The sequence below is a fragment of the Bombus flavifrons genome, chromosome 13 (assembly GCF_040668555.2).
Source record: "Bombus flavifrons isolate JBK064 chromosome 13, iyBomFlav1_principal, whole genome shotgun sequence".
NCBI lineage: Eukaryota > Metazoa > Arthropoda > Insecta > Hymenoptera > Apidae > Bombus > Bombus flavifrons.
Window position 1 is genome coordinate 9,958,186 of NC_138454.1, and position 24,289 is coordinate 9,982,474.

General features: G+C 37.4%; 1 protein-coding gene across 8 annotated transcripts in view; it reads left to right on the forward strand.

Annotated features, from left to right (window-relative positions):
- The window catches only part of LOC138186276 (zinc finger protein 541), a 589,272-nt gene that overhangs the window by 544,663 nt on the left and 20,320 nt on the right, over positions 1-24,289 (forward strand). For 7 of the 8 annotated variants that reach the window (XM_069125954.1, XM_069125953.1, XM_069125960.1 and 4 more), the window contains 6 exons: positions 1,996-2,277; positions 10,050-10,164; positions 19,003-19,274; positions 19,465-19,806; positions 21,101-22,628; positions 23,448-23,551. In XM_069125954.1, coding sequence (XP_068982055.1) covers positions 1,996-2,277; positions 10,050-10,164; positions 19,003-19,274; positions 19,465-19,806; positions 21,101-22,628; positions 23,448-23,551 — 2,643 coding nt within the window. The remainder of the gene's footprint in view (positions 1-1,995; positions 2,278-10,049; positions 10,165-19,002; positions 19,275-19,464; positions 19,807-21,100; positions 22,629-23,447; positions 23,552-24,289) is intronic. The other variant, XM_069125955.1, reaches the window with a different exon arrangement.

Sequence of the window (24,289 nt, forward strand, 5' to 3'; positions counted from 1 at the left end):
TGGATGAATACTTTCGTTTGATGCTATGAATGCAGTATATGTCTGACAGCATGGTTCTATTCTACTTGAACTCACTGTCCTATCAACTTCCCCATGAAAATAAAAGGATAACGAAAGTTTACGTGTATTTTTTGATAAATTTGACGCTGTACATCTCGACTAATTGCTATTTAATTTAATTTGCCCTTCGTCTCTATAGCCAAAAGTTTCCATCAACGTAAAAAATGAAATGAATACTGAATAATATAATTTTCGTTATTTTTGCAACTTGCCGAGGAAAATAACAAGAGAATGGAAATACACATATTCTTGTAGCATTTCTTCCTACGCTCTCATCTACTGCAATAAAACGGAAACTTCCTCTCACCTCTTGCAACGAAACGAAAATTACAGAACAATACGCCACGTAACAAGTTGCATCGTTCTCGATCTGTACTTAACCATTCCGCCGGCATCGTCGTTTCTCCCTTAACATTCGCGAAATTACAAAGTTACCTCGGAGCTTGAAGTAGGCGAGAGAAAAGAGAACAGACTCATGGAAAGACTTCACTGGAGGGCAGAAGGAATTCTATATTCCATGTAGCCGCATTATTTACGTGCATTGTTCTTTTTTTTTATTATCATTCTTTATACAGCTTCATTATTCTTGTGAAAGCGATGAAACGAAAAACGTGTATGTGAGAAAGAAAGGGAATGAAATAACGAACATACGCTTTTATTAGAATTTTTATTACACCGCGCGATAAATTCTTGTTGGTTGAAGCTCAAATATGCAGCTTTCATGCTGAAGAACTGTCACAATTCGAAGAATTTCAATTTTCTTGCTGTAACAATAATGGATGCACGCGTATGGTCATCCGTGTGTTACGCGTTTTCTCGGTGAAACTTGCAAATATTAATACATAGTTTACTACGAGTCATGTGTCGAGTTTTAAAGCATTTAAAAGTTCCTTTATTTAGAAAAAATAATTCATCTTCACGATATTCAAATGTTTGAAGTCTAATGAAAAATGTTTAAAAAATGATACGAAAATTCTATCGATTGAATTGATTTTGAGTTATGTGTGCCTGCCTTTTAAACGTAATTTGCACTCGAAGACAAACTAGAATTTAAATTTTGAAGATTGCAAATGAAATAATATCTTCCCGAATGCTAATTTTATAAACTCGAACCATGATAAAAATTGTCATCAAGAAACACCATACTGTAATATATGTATGAGAAACCATTAAAACAGTGAGAAGGAAAAGAAACTGTATGATATCAGGAACGATAACAATGTTGAATATTTAATTTCATGGTAATCGCTCGAAAAGCGCTTGGTGTCTCAAAGCTGTGGAGGAAAGTATGCTTGAATCCGAAGATGTTTTCATTAATTGTCAAAGCTAGTGTGAAAAGAATGCCTCGTTCTTCGTTTCGCACTTTGTTAGGCAAAGAACCACTTTGAACTATGGAATTAAACGTTATTCCGAAGGTCCCTTTACGTTTGAAGCATCGCATCTTCCACTTTAGTTAGCATTGCTGAGACCAGCAGCAATACCACCTATAAATTATAACAGTATATACAATATCAGCATAATTTAAATAATCTTCTCTAGATTTATACAACATATTATATAAAAACATTAAACATAATATTTAACAAATAATTCGTATGGAAATAAACGATATGATACTCTTTTGATATTTTGAGACAAGTCATAAAGTGTAAAGGAGAACAAATTCAACAAAATTAATTATTTCTTTTGTTGAACTTATTAAATATTCGATACATAAACGATTCCTTCGTACAACAATTACGTAATTGTACAAGTATACCACTCGTCTAACCTTGAACAAGATATTGCATTAAAAATCCTTTCGGAGTGTTTAAAATAACGAAATTGTAATATTCATACAAAGTAAAATAGGGAAAGCAAACTTAGATACGTTCATATATTATATATAAATTCAATAACAAATTAATAATTTCAGCTATCTATTTCTCGTTGCAGCAACAACAGCAGCAAGCGCAACAGCAAGCCCAGCAACAGCAGCAACAGCAACCGCAGCAACAGCATCAGCAACAACAGACACAGGCTAATTCGCCAGGAGGCGGAAATGTGGGGAAAAGCAGCCCGTCGCCGGGAAATTCGGCGTCCCCTGGCACTGTGACGGCGTCCAACAAGACGCAGACCGAGCCAAAACCGGTCGAATGCAATTTGTGCCATCGGAAATTCAAAAATATACCGGCACTCAATGGTCATATGAGACTCCATGGTGGTTATTTCAAGAAGGTAAACAAGTTACGCTTTCCACTATTTTCAAGTGTTTTCTTCCGTATTATTACGTATATAGTATATTATCACAGTATTATATATAGTATTATAGGAATATTTTCAAAGAAAGGACAATATTTTATTCTAATACGATTGAAATATTATGATAAAGTATTAGTAACGCAGATTTTCTTGGCACTGCTCCTTTTCTGCGTTTCTATTTACCGTATCTTGATTTCTAAATCGTTATTTCTGTATAAATTGCATAAAAATAATCATATAAATATGAAACATAATAATAATTAGTACAATGGTGTAAATGATAAAATACAATAATCTTCGAAGGTTACAATGAAGAATTTTACAAAAGTTGCGAGCGCTATAATATAATAGTTGCAGCTAATAAGTTTGCAAGAATCATCCGAGGAATCGTCATAAAAATTTGCAATATTTCATATCAGAAAACAAGAATAGCGAGATAAAGTAATTGAGAGGAAGGAGTCGTTAATTCTAGTCTCGCGTTTGTTCCGCTTGCTTCATCAATTCTCCTCGAGACGGTCTCGAGATGAAAATTATACGGAATCCGGGCTTTGCTTACCTCTTCCACGAACCGCGTTTCATCCCGCGGGGGCAGAATTGAATTTTCAAGAAGAATTTCATGAAGTTTACCAAAGGCTACGGCAACCTGCAAGGTTCAGCGACATTACCATATGAATTCGCAATCCCAGAAACTCGCACGGAGAGCTTCGTGTAATCAGTTGGTGATTTCATGAAAATCTCGACGACCGAAACGCAATCAACCGGTGATTTCATGAAAATTTCGACCGGTTACGTTCTACGACGCTTCTTTCTTCGTGATACATGAGACGATAATCACTGAAAAGGAAAAAACAAGAAGTCTTCTTTTGTTAAAATGTCAAATTCCTCGTTGATATCAATTAAAACGACAGATGATCAAAAGTGGACGAAGAAATGGAACAAAATGTCCAATAGAATCGAAAAGTGTATTTGCAATTTCTGTTCATTTTATTACTTACATCCAGTTTCTAATAGAATCGAGAAATGTTGCTTCATCTTTCGTTATCCATATCCGCGTAAATTCTACGATATTATCATTCCACCGACGACGTTTTTACGTTGAATGTCGTTTCTATCGAAATGGCGAGAAAAAACTTCGGGCGAATCTTTTTCAGCGTATCCCTACAAACGACACGCCGCGCCATTCGTTAAGACATTTTTAATCAGTGAGAAGAGAAGCGACTGGGGTGGAATCAGAGAAGAGGAAGAAAGAAGGGTGCAGAATCGCTGATCTTTCTATTCCGACGACTGCAACAGCCTGCCTCTTCCTTGACCTTATTAAGAGCCTCTCTGTTCAGATTCTCTGCTCGCGAAGAGAAGAGAAAAAGGAAGAAAAGTATGAAATCGTGCAGATCTCGCCTCGTGATCCTATCCCCGATTTCTTCTCACTTTTTTCCTGCCTCTGCAACGATTATCGCCTTCAGATGCATCGCAAAACGAGAAAACGACAATTTCGTGTGATAGTATATTTTTGATAAGTTTCTAATTGTAATATAATTTTATGATCGATCGGGAAAATGTTAATATCGCATAATTGAAAACGAAAATCTTTTAGATACGAAGATGTAAATCTTTTAAAAATAATTCATAAATTGAAGTTTCGTAAATCCACTCCAACAATAATATTGTCCTACGTATCGTTCTACATTTTGCAAGAAATTCGTCGTTTTTTCGTAAATTCGCTTCCGTAGTAGAGCTGATTCTCGCGTCTAATTCAACGTTCCAATTCGCACAAATTTTCTCCGCGACTATCGCTTCAAACACGTCTTCGATAAAAAAGTAAAAACTCAAAAGTTAGGAATCGGTGGATCGAGCAAAGACACGAGGTAAACGAGCGCAGATCGTGAGAGAATAAAATCGAGAGATGGAATGGTAAGGCGATGATCGAATCCAAATGAACCCATTAACAAGCTCTTTGCTTGGACGGTGGCGGCTGGAGACGGAAAGATTGGGAAGCAGCCACGGTCGAAGAGGGCTGTGCAAACATTGTCTCGAGCTTTCTCCATTATGTAGATTGAATCTGAACCGGTTACCGGCTGGGTTTTCAACGGGGTCTGCTCTCGTTTCAAACTGCACCCGGAGTTTTCAACTCGCCACTCTCTCGTCCATCTCTGTACGTGTGTGTACGTTGAATCCACGCGCATTCCAGCGTATCCAAGGCTTCGCGTCCAGCCTTCCGTTCATGCACTAGCGCAGCGTCCGGATCCATTCATTTTGATCTGTGTACATACACAGATTCATATTCATGCTCGCGGCCGGGGGCCTTTATGTTCGTCGTGACCGTGTTCACGATCAAGCGTCAGAGAGGTCCACGTAGCCGTTCAGGGACACGAGGTGAACGTTCATGGTTCACGGCCGGGGAACAGAGGCGTGAGTGCATTCGGATATATTTGTAGTCGACATCTGAATACGTGGTTCGCCTGCACTTTGTCCTACGTTAATGGGTTACCACGTGGCTATTGCCTGGGGATGTTCTCCGGATCGGTGTTAGATAGCTGGTGTAGATTGCTGATTATTTCTATGTCGATTACGAATGTTTCTGTAGTCGATGTAAAAAATTGAGAACTAGAGGAATCTTCAAAGAACTAAGAACGATGGAATTTCCCACGAATGTTTTTCCTTCGATTAATGGATAATCTATCTTTTAGAGAGCATAAAGTAGAAGCTGTGATGAATAGGCACGAATTATCAAATGGAGGAAAATACACGTGATCCTACATGCAAGCTGATTTTTTCATCGATTTCATACCGTTTATGTCCGTGAGATAATCGAGTAAATTCTATTTATTCGTGGATTATTCTCGGTCGTTGCGCATATTTTTCGGACGAAAAATATTCAACCCCGACCTGAAACTAACTTGCTGAGCACTTTCGTATTGCTTAAAAGTTCACGTGAATCCCGTTCCTCGTGCGACGTCCCTTAAACGCTTCGGGTCCGACAATTTCCACGCACGGATGTCGATTTAACCGACATATTCCATGAAACGCGCCATTTTCCAACGCGCGTCCGCATCTGGATTTTCTATTCTTTCTCTTCTTGAGAACAAAAATAACACGATTTAATTCGGATATACCTGAATGAAAAACCGTTGAAACTATTTAGTATTACAATCCTATTTATAGTAGTGGTTCTGTTTCGTTCGATTCACCGAAAACACCATTGATTTCTACGTTGGTATATGAGAGAAGCTATTCTAGGAAGCTAGTAGTAAGATTAAATATACACTGGCTGACAGAAGAATTTCGACACTTACCGTAAAAGAGTTCCATGTGTATATATTTGTTATGTGTTACGTAAAACGTTCTGAAATTTCATTAACATCGGAACAAGACGTGACTGTCACGATTATATTGGTGAAATTTGCTGATCTAAACTAATCTAAACTAATGTAAAAATATACATATATAGAAGAAAGTAAATATATGAAATAATTATTATCATGGCATTGAAATGGATTTAGGTATATCAAAAATAGCAAAGCTTTAGAATAGATCTTTCATAATCCTGCATATACGTGTCAAAGGATGTAATACCGCGAATGTATTTTAACATTAATTAGCTGCCATATTTAACTTTTCTGTTGAGAAATTGAAAGGGTTTATGAGATAAATTAGGAACAATTGCTGTGATTACCAATAGAAATTGGGAGCAATCTAAAGCTCGAATTAAGGATGAAGTCATTAAGAAAGGCGGATAATGATGATTTATTCGCGTTTCGCTATGGAGAAAATAACGATTATATTTTTTAATCTTTCGTTGCGAATTCGATACGTTGGAACTGTAAAATTCAAGAAAATTTATGAAATTCCTCGGCTCTCCAATCTGTATGTGTCTGTTCTTTCATTATTAAACTAAAAATCCTATCAAATCCATTGTATGCCGTTCCGATACTATTCATATTGAAATTCTTTTATCGTTGAACCGCATTTTTAATTAAACATCAGTAAAAATACGTTATCTGAATATTAAAGTAACTCTTATCGTGATCGATGGTAACACTCGATATTAAAAAAGGAAAAGGAATCAGGTATCCAACTAAAAGTGATATTAATATTTATAAGTGTATTTGTTCTTTACATCATCAGCACGAACTTCATATCGTGTAAATCTCGTTCGTCGTAACTTAAAAAATTTAACAATTCGTTTATTTTTTTAGAAATTCAATCATATTTTTAATCGCGCATCCGTCATACCATTCAATTAAAAAATTTAAATTTTGCAATAAAATCATACCAGACTTCGATTGGAAATATTAGAAACTGTTAGGAAATGTTATGGATCTCATAAATTCAAAATTCGATCAATATGTGAATTTAGTATAGAGAGAAAGAACAAAATTTCTTACGATACAATTTTCTTATGAAATTTTATTAATTTACCAAGTCGAGAGCGAATTGTGATATTGAACGAGATACAACCGATACAAACAAAGCTTTGTACATACAAAGTCACCGCTCGAAGTTCTTTATTTCACAAAAGTATCGGGCGATCGACTTTCTATTATTCGAACTGTATCGAACAAAGCAAAACACAAAAGTGAACAAGCAAAAAAGGGGATGAAAAAATATGCGAGCAACAAAATAAAGAACTAAAACAAGAAAAAAGAAGGCGACTCTCGAACTCACTTACAGATCGACGCAACGAAGCATCCTGTGTTCGAACTGTGTCGAGAGGGATGTGGTAAAAAAAGAAAAAAAAATGGGAGCAAAAAAGGGGGGAAAAAGAGAGTACAAAAAAAGAGTCAGACGTGTGTACATTACGGCACACAAGAGAACTCGCGTTCGGGGCTGGAATCGACACGGATCGAATTGATGAGTCGGAGCCTGCGAACGTTCCGCAATCAATTCCGCGCATTAACGGCAGCCGATCAATATTCATGAAGCGAGCGCGGTACGCCACGTCAAAGACAGAGTTCAATTTCGCGGCAGGTCATATACACACATACATACATATATATAAAATACAAGAATACATAGTATATATCACTATATTATATGTATTATATATTACACACACATATATATACGTGACATAATATATACTCTGTACAGAGAGTTGAAAAAGGGTGTCTACGTATCTAAGACTTTGAGGGTTTGTAGTATTTACAAAAGAAAATAAGAAATATTTAACTAATCAATATTTCTATCAATATTTTTGGTATAAAAAGCAAAATATCCTCATTTGGATATTCAAGTAACTCGATTTAATGGTCCACAAAAAATGCAGCCAAAGTACAAAATGTATCAATGTAATATGTGTGACATAAAAAATACAAAATGAATACCATATCTAAAAATCTATGCCATAATTTACACGCATAAGCGCAATATGAAAATTAAAAGAGGGAACATCGAACCTAAATTTAAATCTAAACATATCGAACCAAAACTTATGTACCCTATACTATAATCTCGACTTATTTTTTCATCCCCTTCGAATCACCCCCTTGGCAATCCTATCACGACTTCTAGAACGTCCCGTAGATATTCGCATACAAAGCACAGAGAAAGCCAGCTACATATCGAAGTAGGAAATTGAGGAGCACGATGACGATCAGCGATTACCGGGTTCACCGTAGTCCTCCTCCACCTCGTTCTATCTTGCTCCCTCGCCATTAAGGTTTCATCAAGATGACAACGTGGACGCCGTAGCGTGCGTATCACGGTGATGCATGGTTCCTCGAAGGGGACTGGCTCTCACGTGAAACAGGACGAAGATATATAGCACATCCGACGTGGACGTATGCTAATTGCCGCCTCGGCGTCCGAAGGACTGGCACAATTAACCCTTCGTTTCATCGGGACCACTAATCTGCGAACCAGTCGTACCCGATCGAAGTATCAGTCGACGAGGGATGCGTTTCCGATTAACCGGCTGCACCCATGATAGACGAGACGAGGATTATGGGCCGCGTGGGGAGCATTTGACGTGTGGGTTTCGAGATGCGTTTGGTTAGTTAAGATTTGTTGAGGAAACGGGGACAGTGGTGTGATCAGAGAGTTGTGGGTGTACTCGTGATTAATGGCTTTCGGTTTGATTAAGGGAATCCTCGTTGCTAAGCAAACTCCCTTTAATCTTTTAATTCATTTAATTGTTTTAATTCGATCGCCGGTATTTGGTTACCGTAAAATTTCGTTATTTCGTACTTTGTAGCCTGTTTTCGTTGTATTTTCGCGCGTGTAGAGATTTTACTTTACTTTGCCTCGCATCACGATAATGATACTTTTCCAAGCAACGTGTCCAAGGATGTGATTCGATTGTATAGTCGTTGTAATTGAAGAATCGAAGAGTTGAAACGCGGAGTACTGCATTTGAACTGGCATCAAGAACAGTTCGCCAAGTTTTGACACTACCTTGAAGAGACATTCAAGCGATCTTAAGTAGAGAGATATTACAGTTGATTCGTTTCTCGATTTTTATCAAACATTATGATTAATTGGTGCTAATATTCCTCACACAAATACGAAGGTTCCTCGTGTGATTACCATTTCCGACATTTGTCAACGTGTTAGTATATATCCGCGACGGACGATAAGTTGCGAATGTTTCTAAGAAAATTTCGTCGAAGATCGAATGAGACATTATTTTATGAAATTGACATAACAAACTTCTAGGATTCTTTTATTCCCTTAATCCAGAGAACGTCTATATCGTTCCAAAAATAATCTCTCTTTGAGATGCTACTTTTTTCAGACAGAATTAGGAATTTATCTAAAGCAGAGTTACGCAGTTAGAATAACGAAGGGACTGCGGAGATATAAAAAAGTTCTTGAACAAAGAAAAAAGAACCAATAATACAGACCACTATTGCTCAGTCATTTCCTCTTCCCCGTCTAGCTTTTCTTCAACTGTCATCTTTATCTTCTCCCTTCTCTTTTATAATCCTGCTTGAAACGCCTGATCTCTTCAATCTCATTCCACGGACATCCCTCTGTCTCTCCCGCCCCTTTTCCATGTTACTTTTCCACTGGATTGCCCCTCTTTCTTTACTCGCTCTCTTTCTTCCTCTTGTCGCGCTTAAGCATCGTTTAACATTCTAATCGATTTATCAATACGAGCCCTGTAAAATCAGATTTTGAATCATTCGCGAATGACGAACTAGGTCGAATAGAATCGTGTTGCGCAACGAACTTTCGGTGGATAACCAAGACTTGTAGTAGATTCGTCAAATGAGCTAATTAGTAATTAGGAAAGTATATTTGCATCGAATTTATTCCGAATCTTTGATACCGATTGATTTACGCGATTGTTTTCATTGTTTATATTATATGTATATCTCAATGTACAAAGTAGTGGGACAATTGAAAGGAATATGGACTTGTTGGGATTAACGTCAACTCATATATTATTTTCTTTATTTTTCTCTATTAAGTCATTTAAGTTGGAGTGCATGTATATGCATATCAAAAAGAATTAAAATAATGTTTTCGATCGGAAATTTATGATGAACTATATCAAAGTTATTAGCATAAATATTATTATATTACCATATTATGGATAATATAAATATTTTTGATTGGATAGAAATCACCTAGTTCCATAAAATACAAGACGAATTTTATAATATAATTGAAATATAGGAACAATTGGTTATTTTAAGATAAATGTCTGAAAACTTTTGAAATATTAATTTTTTCTTAATATTTACAATAAACAAAAGTTTTGATTTGAAATGAAATTTATAGACGCCTATTATCTCTACTTATTCTAGGATGCTGAGAATAAGAAAAGTGAGAAGAAAGAGGTCGTCGGTCCGCCTTTACAAACCGCGTCTGTCAGTGTGAGAGCGCTGATCGAGGAAAAAATCATACAGAAAAGAACGACTGGTAAGTTGTATTAGGTACTCGTATTTTAAAGCATGCCACTCGCAATAATATTTATAACTAATGTTAACATAAATTTAATAACAAGCATTAATGTTTCGTATACACCAACCTAATAAGTCCAACACAATAAACGCGAATTCCAAAGAAAGCAGGATAAGGGTAGAAATATCTTTTATTCGTGTAATTTATAGTTCTATGAAATATCGAATAATGACGTTAATATCAAACAACGCGAAAATTCAAAGAGCTTGCGGAATAGAAATACGATCACGATGATTTATGTGCCTTGAAACGTATCTCGGTTGGGTTACGTCTATCTTTCTTCCTCCCAATCTCTCCCTTTATCACGATCTGTCTTCTCTACAGATACATTTCGCGAACTATCATAAGGAGCAAGACCGAGTTATATTAACTGTCGAGTTACGTTAACTTTCCCTTAGACACATTCAGGAGTCTAACGTGACATCTGGTTACAGAGAATCTGTCGCTGAGCTACTCTGTATACACTCGCGAATACTTAAGACCGGAACTAGGGCAACTTGAACGAACGTGGAATTCGTTCACCAAGTGTAGCGAGAGTGTAACTACGCGTTAGAGAGGACGTTTTAATTTAATCGCGATAAAGATTAGAATAATCACAGGTGAATAATATAATACAATAACAGTTTGAATTAGTAAATTATCTTTTCTTTGCTTTATACTTATATTTCGATCTCATTTAAGCTCCGAAAATATTTAATATTCATCATGAGATTAGAAATACGTTCCTATTGGAAAACCATAATTGTACGTTGTATAACAATACGATTTGTACGAAAATGAACATAACATAACGTTCAATACAATCCACGTTATATCATATGTTATAGAAATTGTAAATAATTAGGTACGTTATTAAAATCGCGATTCAGTGTAGAATGCTGGAAAAAGTGCATCGATGTTAATCTTCAAATCAATGTTCGCAGAGTCGTTTCCGTAGCAAGATATTAATCCGATCAACTTCGAACGGCAACGCTGAGAACACAAAATTCGTGAACGCGATTCCGATGATTCATGCGATTCACGGCGTATCTCGATCCAATCCCATCTCCTCTCTCTTCTTTTCTCCTTACTCTTTCGTATCTATCCATGTTTCTATGTGTCCGTGTCTCTTGTATCTATATACGTGTCTATATTTGCGTCTATGTCTATGTTTGGTCCGTGTCTACATACTACGTCTGTCCGTCTGTGAAAACCGTGTACACTTGCCAGAAGCTGGCGTGATATTCCAGCCAGCGAGAAATCGCGCCTCCTCCTCGTCGCTCTATGCACTGCCGAAGAATCGTGATTTACGAAGCGAGCACGCCAGAATATTTCTCGCATTGTCCACGTTCGAACGATAAATCAAGCTGTGCCGCGATGGTCCTGGATGGCGCAGGGTGGCGCGAGGGTGGCCGGATGCCGCGCTTTTGTAACAAAGTGCGCGTCGTTAACGATTTATGCGCTATTTCGTCGTCGACCGCTGCCAAGTGCAACGCGAGACGAAACTGTCGTTTCTTCCGCGATGATTCTTCGTGGATCACCGGTCTCGTTCCATATTCAGATTGGTCTACTTGAACTCGCCCCTTGACGTACAGGTTTCTTCGATCTATCCGATCGTAAATGTACAATTTTTTTTTTTTTTTTTTTAGCAATACCGTTTCATTTTTAATACAATATTTCAATTTTTGATACTTCCATTTTCAATACAATAGGATGCCAGGCGCAAAGTAAAAAATAGGAGAAAACAAATGCCCTTGTAAATACGGAAACGTGTGGATTAACGCAAAAGATAGGTAAAAAGTGATTGGTTAGCTGTGGCCGTGTCTCACCTCAATTTTTGAAATAAATTTACAAATCAGTCGATGATTGGTTTATCATCGGATTGGTAAAGAATGAATTGTTGGCATTTATTTTTTGGAAAATCAACCAGTCGAGCCTATAGTGGCAGGCCACGAAGTCGATCGATAAATAATTTGGTGGAATCGACCGTTCGACACTGTTCGCTTGCTGACGACGCATCGCGTCGCGTCGTCCGTCGTCGACGCATCGATGCAATTAGAGGATGGTTTCTGGTTGAGTTAGTTGTCGACGACGAAATGGCTCGATGTTTGGTCAGAGTCTCAAGAGAAACGACAGTGAACAGCATGACAACGCTTCGTTGACGTGTGAATTCAATTCGACGATTTTGAAATCTGATTTGTGATCTTTCGAAATATTTCGAAATTCATTAAAACTCTTCGGAATCTTCCTTGGAAAATATGTTGCATATTCATTTTTCGAGTTGAACGATAATTTTCAAATATTTTGCTTTCGTATGTTTCATATTTATCCTATATGTTGATAAATAGTTTTCATACAAAATCTAGGTTCTACTGTAGTGTTATTATATTGGAAAATTTTACTTGTTTTTTTAGTATAAAAATCCTTAATGTTCGTGAACTGTTATTAATGTCTCATGATCGAGCTGCAGCTTATGGTCTGATAGAAGCCTGATATATTCTACTTATAAATAGTTCTAGCAATAAAAGCTGGAATTCTTTATTCAACTATGGTAAGAAGTAGAGATTCCTTCTAAGACGACGATAATCAGATACGATTGCTTGAAAAAATTGACACTTTTGATTTAAAAAATAAGATACAGTTCTAGAATGACCAATATTAATTTTTACGTCCCTTTAATTAGTACTATCGCATGCATATATTATTCAAGTTATATTAAATACCTTTCCGTCTCCCGTTATATTATCATTAATATTCGCATAATTATTTCCTTTCTTGTAAAAAGATTTGCTTGATCTATAAATTCACAATTCCGCGTTAATTAAAACGGTGCCTAAAAACGACATTTCCCCTTGTTTTTAATTTAACCGGTATGCATACGTCTGACAGGAAAAACAATTGCACGTCAAAATATAATTTATTCCACTACACGTTGAAAATTCCACGTCACGGATAGAATTTCCGTTTCAATGAAGCTATTATTCCACTTCAAAGCTATCGCTCTTCGCTTAGCGCACGCGTAGCCTTTTTCCTAACTGTCTGTTTCTACGCCACACGATTATTCATTTTAATAATCGCAACGAGGAAAAAGGGGAAGGAAAAAATCGTTCGGTTAGGAACGCGAGTTCTTTGATGAAAACACGGCACGCGTTGCGGCAAACACGATATAAATATTCATTGCGTATTTAGGGGAACTACGTATTCACCGAACAAAACATTCATAAGCAGATAAATTGATTGTAAATGAATAAGTGATCACAGGCGTGCGAACGCGCCGAAGCATGACGCTCGTAATAACGTAATAACAGAAATGATGCGAATTTTAAAACAATTTGCAACGATAATGCCAGCGTAAATACTTAAAATCCATGAAACATCGGTCATGGGGCTGTTCATTCATTAAAAATAATTCGCTCGAATGTAACATTACAGCTCGAACGATTTATTTCTTTATTTAATTTTATTTTCTATACGTGCTCAAAATGAACAGATAGCCTTTAATAGTCTTCTCTTCCTTCTATAAACTATAATTCTATAATTAGATTTTCTGAAATTAGTATTTTTAATTCTTTAATCGCTATAACCATTTGTCAAGGTTGGGTAAAGATAATTATTTCTCACTTTTATTGACGATATTATGCCTCGTACTGTCGAAAACGTTTAAAATTATCATCTCTTATAACACATATTTTCTATCCATTTGCCAAACTTTCGCAACGATCAGCAGATAACCACGATATTTTACCGGCTCCCCATAACCAGCGCCGTCATCTTATCGTACTTTCCATTGAATTGCAGCGATGCACCCAGCATCGAGTTATGCATCGTCAGCAGTGGCTCGTAGTCCGCCAGGATCCCCAGCAAATTCTGTGTAAATCGTCGTTTCTACTTGAAGAATTATCGTGTCGATATTACTTCCAAGTTATGCCTCGTTTTGAGCGTTTTGTCAACAATAATTTCTCGTATCACCACTACTCGCCATTAATTGAAAATCACATTCAAAAGATATAAGAATACATTTTTATGGATTTTCTGATAGTTTTAGAAACGATATAAAAACAGACGATAAATCGTGAAAATTTCATATCTATTTTGTATCTATTTATTTTTAATCAAAATCATAAATAACGAAAAGCTATAACTTTTTGCGATATTCCAGAGTTAATGATTTGAAACAGTAAATATGCTTTTCTACGAAATAAAAATACGAGTAACGCGGCGTCAAATATATCGTTCGATAAAAACCTGCGAATTAAAAGAATACAAAAAAAGAAAAAATAAACAAATACGATCCAATCGGCGCAATTTAAATCGTTCCGATTTGCTTATTTACAATTTTATTACGTTTATTTTTAAACGTTCGATCGCCACGATTTACTCTTTTACTTCAACCATCGAGGTTTCTCGTGCGAAGACCTTGAAAAAATATCGACCACTCGACTTTTCCGCATGCTTCCCTCCGATATAGCGAGAGCCGCAACGATTTCCTCGCGGAGAAGTAAAAACAACATCGAAGGGCCCCTTGGACTGCGAACAATCTGCTTTTACCGCGATCAATGATTGGCAATTTGCAAAAATCCCCGGCGGTTTCGCCCGCGCGGATTTACGTCGTTACGTGACCGTACAAATGCGCGGCCATCAAATGGATTTGCGGTCCACATAACGTTATGCGTAGAAGCGCCGACTGAAAAATGTAACGAGGCTCCATCGTCGAGCACTGCGTGAATTTCGGCGGGTTAATATGAAACATTGATTTATCGATCAGCTGCCTCTGTAAGCTTTATTCTGTATCTATATGCACGTTTGTGTAAATGTTCGTTAAAATACAAAAAATGTTTCACATTTAAAAATAACAATTACGTATTCTTCGATTGGAATATCATCTTTTTTAATTAGAATTCACTGTCGATTGTAATATTAATTTTCAAATGTAATTTGGTACCTGGTTTTTATCATTTCCTCGTTTAAGAGTAATTTAGCGTCGTTTCATTGCGCCACTTAATTCAGCGTTTCCCCGTGGGGTAAAGGTAACAAAAGGAAATAGAAAAAAAAGCTAGAAAATTTCGTCGAAATGTTGTGAGTACTACGCACGACAAATTGCACGGAGATCGATCGCCTTCGCTACAATTTCCATCTCCATTGGTCGAACAAAAGCGTTTACAACGATTTCAATTTACCCCCAGAGGGAAGAAAAGCAATAGTCAAAGACGGATATTAATTTCTTCCGGTTGATTTATTGGCCGCGTGGGCTATGTCGACAATGAGCAAAAACGTCGAGCAACTCGCGGTTTCTGGTGTATAACGTAAGGTAAAAAACCGAGAGGAAGTGAAACTCACGGGCTCGTAGCCAGAACGAGGGCCAAATATTCATGGAATATCGTCGTAGAAAAGTTTCCTCTCGCCCTACACAACTGCACACTCTCGACGTATCCCATTTCCTTCTCGCGCCTCGGCCAGGATATGCGCGCATTTATATCTGTCGGGTTTCGTTGCTGTCGTAAACGACGTTCCTCGTCTCGAAATGTATTTTTCAACGAGCCCCGCGTCGTGTCTCCGCGGATGCATCGGCTGTCAATGCTGATCGCACTGGAGGAATTGATGGAAAACCTACGGTATTACAACGGGGAAATTGTTTCCTGTTAATTCGTTACTCGTAGAGGTTGTTTATGTGCGACGTCTGATCACACGCTCGCGTATTCTACTGATCGATTTTATAAAGGTGCCCTATCGGATACGAGTATCTAGGAATTAGGTTGTTCTGCAAGTTTATAGCGTTTTCCATGTATTTTGATATGTATTGTTATACGTTTCACGAAATTGGATTGTTTACGAATGGATTGTTAACAATTACAAGATTCTAATTTTGCCACCAACTCTCACGCAATACAATATTTTGGTCAAAATTATGGCAACAATACATGTTGTTCTAATTAGGAAATATACATATGCACTGTGGAAACTAAATTGTAGATAATATATAGTTTATCGGTGTTGATGACAGATGATGATGAAATAACCGTAATTAGAATTAGCATGACACGATTAAGTAACCTATATACTGAACCTTCCCTAGCGTGACTTTAATGACTATAACGTTGATTTATGTAAATTCATATTTTCAGCAATGTTTGATATCCAAAAGATTCAATTTTGTTATTATATATTTGTTTTTGATAATCAATCTTCAATAGCAGTATGTAACTGTATTAATAAAAATCTGGTCCATTATCTATAATTTTCTAATTGAATTACATCCTGTAATGAACGTGCTCGTATATAAATTTGTTTAAAAACACGATATATTTTCTATTAAAGAAATAAGCTTCGAAACGAGATTTCTACTTCTAATTGGCTGGCCGTTCAGTGGAATATTCTACCGAATAAGTCTTCTACAGATAAATGAATTTTATTTCGAATTTTTATTTTTCCAGAAATAAAAAGAATAGTATTTATATGAATACGTATTTTAAATGAAGATCATGTGATTATTAAGTACCACGTTTTGCAGATACTTCAAAAATATAGGATATATACACGTAGAAAAGTTAATGCTTTCGAGCAACGTATTGTTCGTAAAATATGAAACTTCCCTGTTTTCACTTTGTTTTTCCTGCCGATTTGTTGGAATATCTTATTCATTTTCGCTATTATGCGTTCAATTCATTATTGAAGTATGCGTGTACTGATCCACGGGTTTTTGATTGCCGAATAATTTCAGAGTTTATATGCTTTTAATCATTCGCATCGAATTTGCCAATAAATATTAAACGATATACCACACCGAAAAAAACGACAAAATCATATTAGTACGTTCGTTTCGTAGTAATCAACGAAGAATTTAAAAACGCAAATTAAAGTGTACCTTTAAATTACAAGAATCTTTTCTACTTAATGCTTTGAAGTAAAAGTTCCCTACAAAATATATATCTCTACATATGTGTTCTATCTACTTGGAAATGGCGAAATGTTTTCGAGTTCGAGATAAATACGAGCGTCCCGCTCTTTGAGAGAGACGCGTTAATATAACCATTTCCCTTCGTCGGAAGATTATTCCCTTTTCCAGCTTGTACGGTCGTGAAAAGGCGAATTAAAGATCGCACAAATGGATGGAATCGGCGCTCGTTTAAGAAGATCACAGATCTTATAATTTATTCCCCATAAACTGAAACGCTCTTAGAAAGTGCGTTCGCTTAACTGGTAGTACGATTAATTCATATTAACGTCATTATAAGAGAGAATATGTACGGCTGAGACGAGCCAGGTAGAACGGATCGTTCCGCTGCATTCACTGATCTTCTCCCCTCATTTTCTCCCTTCTCGTTTCTTCAATTGATCGTTTAAAAAGATCTCGGCAAAGAAGAAGCCGTACTCGAAGAACGTCACTGCAGTTGTCTCTTGTTAAGCCGTTATTTATGTAAAATTGTATGCCTGTTCGTGTTTGTAGCGTCCGTTGTCTGCTGGCAGATTATATATTTGTATACTCTACTTACAAACGATATTTTTTGCGTATAGGTCTGTAATATGGTTTAACTTGAAAAGTTTTAATTGATCGTAATATATTTCTTTTTCATATCGATCATCACTCTGTTATGTGTCATTAGAGGGAATATTTAGTATGATAGTTTTCATATAATTTTCAAAGTAAACGTCGTACTACAAAATTAGATAAAAATACTTTGATATCGCCGGATCGTTTACAAACTACATTCCAACACAGTTATAACGTTGCCGTGTTTAAATGCATTACTAGCAGGAAAATTTTCTATTAATAATTCCAAATTGATGATCGATGCTTAGTATTTTCATCGTTACAGATATATTTAATTGGAAACGAGTTGATATTAATTTTAAGACCCGTGCACGGCACAGTCCGCAAGGTACTTCAATTAACTAATAAAATATGTTCGTTCGTAGAATCGACAGGGTACAGTTCCGTTTCGAGAAGCATGCGCCGTGATCCCACGTTTTATCGACGAAAATTCACGCAAGTTACACGCAAACACACACGCCGAACTCCGGGAAATTAAACTGCAATGATAAAGTAAATAATTCGGTTTATTTGAATTGGAATTTATCGAAGTATCGTTTAATGATAACTGAAAAGCGAACTAAAGGTTTTCCAAAGGGTTTCTCAAACTTATTGCATTAACTGCATCCAAATAAGATTAATATTTGTACTATAATAGACATTTTAATTCCTTTTAGTCCTTCGTGTATTGATTTGAAATACATATAATCATCAAACTAATTTAAATACATCATATACTCTTTTCTTATAAGTTGGTAAGTCGGTAACTTTAAGTTTCAATGATATTAGAGTCAAGTCACGTGTAATATGAGAAAAAGAAATACTGGAAAAATTTGATTGCAGAACAAAAGCTGTATTTATGTAACATGAATAAACGTTAGGAAATTCGATACAATCCATATGGTATTAGTTCGATTAATAACCATTCGTAATAATTTAATGCGTCAAATAATGAATTATAAGAGATTTTAATCTATCATTGAAAATGTAAAGAAAAAGTAATATTCAATTTTTGTATTTAATATTCCTGCACTTGCATATTAATCAAATGTAAAAGATATGATATTGAAAACGATATAAATAAAGCAAACATCATATTATAAAATAGTTGAAACATATGAGAATATTTTAGAAATACAGGATATATATGTTATTATCGCTTAATCTGCTAACATTTCTCACAACAAATTTCATATCGTAGAAAGGAAATCTCTTACAAAAATTATTGTCTCGAATACACAGAAACAAAGCGAACAGTTATTCCAAGAAAATATTCTTTCATATTTCAGCAGCAGATACGAGCACAAATCAACAGCCTCGTACGAATGCAACGGTTTTTACCACGCAAGCCGACGGTGCGTCGCAGATTTCCGGTAAAACGAGCTTCGCGGTACCAGCACCGCCTCCTTTGGCCACTGCGGAAAAGGTCCGCAGACTTTCGGATGGCGAGCACTTCCGGCAGCCCAATGTCACGGTTTCCGGACACGCCACCGTACAGAAGCAACTGCAGGAAGCACAAACACAGGCTCAGGCGCAGGCGCTGGCCGACATGATCTTGAAGGTGCACTTCTGTTCTTTGATTCAAGATTTACCTACGTTTTTATATCATTTCTAAGTGTCTTATGGATAGCTGTATATCTAGAAATTTAGAAATTATATGTTTCCAAAATATAGCTGGCAATTTATAACGTTTCGTGTAGCGTAATAGATGTACATTTTGATTTTATAAGAAGAAATATTTAATCTTCTAGGGCACTACCAAAATGGCTGTGAAGAGGACGACTTCCGATCCCGGGCAAAGATTGCACCTGACGTATCAGACATCGGTTCAATCGACCACCAATCCGCAGCAGCAGCAACAGCAGCAGCAGCAACAACAACAACAGCAGCAGCAGCAACAGGCACAGCAACAACAACAGCAGCAAAATAATCAACCTCAAGCTCAGCCTACAGTTACAGACAGTTTCTCAATGACAGGTTATTCCGAAGACGGTGGTTATTTTAGCCCAAGTCTTCAAGACGAGGTGTTCCAGCAAGTCACCGCAGTTCCTGACAGCGTTCTGCTTCATGCAACACAATTGGATTCTCTTCAGGTGAGTGTTTTTTTTTCTAGTTTGTTTCTGTTACCTGATCTATCTTGTCTCTTGTTATTCTCTGCCTTTCTGACCTCTGTCGTATAATCAGGCGATGAAGTTTCTTGAACGTTTCTGCTTGCCTATGAAATATTGACTTCTTTTCCTTTTTGGCATTTCAACAAGTAACATTTGTCTGTAGAAAACTGATACTCTAAGAAAACTATATTTGTACAATCTTGAACAATCAATCTGTAGCTGTTTAATAAGATTATAAACCTAGTGAACCATTTTTATCAACTAGAAATCATGATCCAAAATTCAAAAATCACATAACAAAATTCAACTTTGTTGAATTTGATGATACCTAACTTTAACGATAATTAAAACATTCAGTTGCTATTACATTTCCATAGCAAACCTCCGTAATAACCCTCAAATTCCTCACACACACACTCAAAATAATAACTTCATTGTTATGCACACGTTCTCGTTCGTTCATCCCCAAATGCTTCGCACGCACAACTTTCGCCTCGCAACTGCCATCCACCGAAAAGTACATGGCAAGAAGATTGCTAAAAGCGACGACGCGCGAACGGATATGAGATCCGCGTTTTCGTCACTTGTGTCAAAACAGAATATATCCAAGATCCTTTGATGGGCTAATTACACCTGGCGCCCTGTTCTTCGTTCCGTGTCAAGCGTCGAAGACGCTTTAGTTTCAATTACGCGACGGGGCGAGGGGCCGCCTCTCTCTCCGGGCGCAGAATTTAATAAGGCGAATTATCTAAGTAGTTGGCACCAACTGCACCGACGATGACGTCGACGATGCTTTGTGCCGTTTGGAAAGCACCGTTTCCGTCTATGTCCTCCACCTATCCATCGGATATCTTGCACGCCCTCCCTTTCTCTCTCTTCGTCGTGTTTCTCTCGTCGTCGAGGAGACTCATTAACGTCTGACCTATGAAATTCCACCGTAATGGCTGCATTCATTGACGTGCCATTGGAACGCTTTTATTCCGCGAATTTTTCATCCCCAATCCCTTGGAAAATTCAATTTTTGACGAGAACTTCTAAAATGAGGTGTCCTAGGTGGAACTTGGGACAATGTTACTTTTTGAATAAGAATTTCTATAGTCTATGGGTTTGATCGATTTAAATGTTTCGGCGGATTTTTATGAAATTATTTCAACACACTCTAGGAAATATTAAAGACGAATCGCGATACGAAATTTGAGAGCAATCAGAAAATCGTGTCATCGTATAATAATCGTGTAACAAATTATTAATTATTCTAATATACCAAACCATTCAGTTTCAGACAACGAGCCTGTTACAAGAACAACCTGCCGAGCAGTTACAAGACATCACCTTGGAGGACCGATACCCATCTCAGCACACCGTGAACCCCGACTTACAAGCACTGGTCAACTCGCCGTTACCAGACTCGCTAGCCGAATTCAGTACTTACGGTGCCCAATATACAGAAAGCCCGCACACGTTACCAACCCAGTCTCCCCTGCCATCGCCTTTAACGAGACACGACAGTCCAAGTTTCACATATCCAACACCACCAGCGAGCCAAGAAGGCCTTTTAACCGGAAGCTTCCCTCTATTGAGTCCTCAAGAGGACCCGGAGAGCGTGAGACAAGTATCGTCACCCTTATCAGCGGCTTTTTACGCCACCACGATGTCCTCCGCGGCGGCGGTGGAGGAAGCTCTGAGTGAAGTATTGCCAGCTGAATCCGAAGCAGACGCTGATCTATACGGATCCGGTTCACCGAATCCGCATTCTCCACTGCCAAGCCCTTTGTCGGCGACCCCAGCACCGTCGCCACTGTCCTCGTTACCGCCGTCCTCGGTCTCGTCACCAGGACCAGTGTCGTTCACGGGCACCAGCTTCCCTGTGTCGCCACATCACGCTCTCCAGAATCAGATGATGCCCAACTCGGAGGACCCACTACTGTCGTCCACTCCGAAGGACTTCACGACAGCCAGCCGTAGGCGATTCGAGTTTCAATCGTACAAGTTCATCACCAGCCAAAACTTGGTCGATTTTGGCCTGGGTAATGGTAGCCTAGCTGGTATCGTGGTAGATAACAACGGGGAGTTCAAGCTGATCCAGACGGCTGGGCTGCAAAAGACGAACGTGCTGGTGCAGACGAGCTCTCTGAGCCCGGCGTTGACTTTCAAGAAAGAGATGCGGCTGACGACTCCGAAGATGGAACCTGTCACTGTGAATCTCGGCTTAAACGTGCAGACCAACCATCAGTACAACGCTGGCCAGTTCAATCAACAGCAAGTGGTGAATCCGACGAAATTTCTTATACAGACGAATGTGGCTAAGAATAATAATATGAGACAGAAAACGGTCAGTGGAAACTTGCCCATTCCGGTGGAGCAGATCAAGGAAGAGCTTCTGGACGAGGATGTTTTCCTTAATCCTAGTAACGTACCAACTGGCAGTCCTGTTAGGCAGTGCAGAAAAAGGCCTCGTATGGATGGAGGATTGTACGCGAATGCGTCACATTCGTATCCGTCGAGATTGAGGAAGGCCTGCGATCGACATTGGGATAGTAGCTACACGCCTCCACCGATTTTGGATCCTTCTAGACCTGGACCTGGACTGTACGCCAGGCTGCATCAGTATGAAAGAGATTCTGACTTCAGTTCGGATGATTCGCAAGGGAACGATGGACCTCCGCCGAGAATTAATATCGGGACGAGGTACCAAGCGACGATACCGCCGGTTGGGAGTGACGGGGATAGAGGAAAGGGCGAGCCTGAGGCTGATCATTTGCTCTGGGATCCTGGTATAAATAACGTGCTGACAGATAATGAACGTAAGTAATTGCGGCTTTTAAAAGTTATTGGATTTGGTTTATGAGAGACTTGGGTTTATTGAGAGTTTTTTTTATGAGAGAGAAATGGGATAAATGTTTTTTTCTTTTCTTTTTTTCTTTTTTCTGACGAAATGGATATGAGCAATAATATCTACAATTATAGGTATTTAGCTAGAGAACTTTATTCGGAATTTCTAAGCTTTTACGAATATGTGTACATATGTAAAAATGTTTTGATCCTTTTTTAATTAAGTTTTTTATGATCCACGGTTTCTCAAATTGAAGATTTTTGTACCTTCTTTCCTCCGAGTCTCTCGTTTGTATTAGAGGCGTAATGTCAGTGAACAATACTATCTCTGGCTTGTATATATACATTCTTGAATTAAGAGGGAATTGGTTATATAAACGATGGTTATGTGAACGATCGTACAGTGTATCTCTCATTAAAAGTATCATTTTGTATATAGAATGTGATTATACAACCCCACATTACATACGCAATAATTTCGTAAGAAACGCAGTTGTAATAATTATTATTTGCCATAAAGTTAACACGAAGCAAATAATCGATATTCGTTGATTAATGTTTCCCAATGTTTCTATATGTCATCGCAGGGAATGCATTAAAAGAATAAGTAGATTACTTTATCCATAAACGTAGATTGTAATAAAACAGACGAGAATAATACGTAAAACGTTTGCAATATCGTCACGCTACAGATACACAAATTACATTTAGTTTACGCTTTCACGCCAGAGAATGCGTTGTTTCCGCGCGAACGAATTTGTATCTGAAGCAAAAAACTTTTGTTTTTGCAGTGGAAATGTACCTACAATTTGCATGCTGCGCTGCGGTACCAGGTGGAGGAAGGAACAAAGAATACGCGCTTCATCTGCTGCACATGTGCAAAGGAAATATTCATGTACGATTCTTTCAGTTTAATTCCTTTATTCCATTTCCACCATCCTTAAAATTCCTATACCATCCCTTTTCGCTTTTCTTTTTCTCTTGATATAATTTTGAGCGATGTATTATTGTAGTTGAAAACAAAAAGGCTAACAAAATTGTATATAACCAGTGTCTTAATTTTCACATATTGCATACATTTCGTAATTTTATCTACTGGGGTTTTTTATACAAAATACATGAAATATCAAGGATTATTAAAAAATGACATCTTTCCCTCGACCTCGATCTGTGCTATTCTGTCTCTGCTATCTTCTATGTACATACGAAATCACTCTCATTGTCTATATTCCATACTTTATATTTTCCTTCGTTTTCAAGTTTCTCATCAATTACATATAGCCCCAAATTATATCAAATTGAACGTCTGATCGTTCGCTTTTTGTTATGGTTTGAAACATTTCAATTAACTCGCAAACAGTATCGAATAGATTTATATCTTCCTGTTCTAAAGCAAAGAAATATCATCATCTTTAATACATCTTTGTATTTCCATATTTCGTTATCATTTATTCTCTTGCATGCACAGAAATCAACACATTCTCTAACATTACTAATACGTAACTATTTTATTTTATTTGAACTGTTTAACTTCTATTTAGTCATTTCCATAAACTTATCTCAACTTCGTAATACTCTTATTATGAAACTTTTCCAAATACAGAAAGCTAGGATTTCTCATCTTCTCGATGTC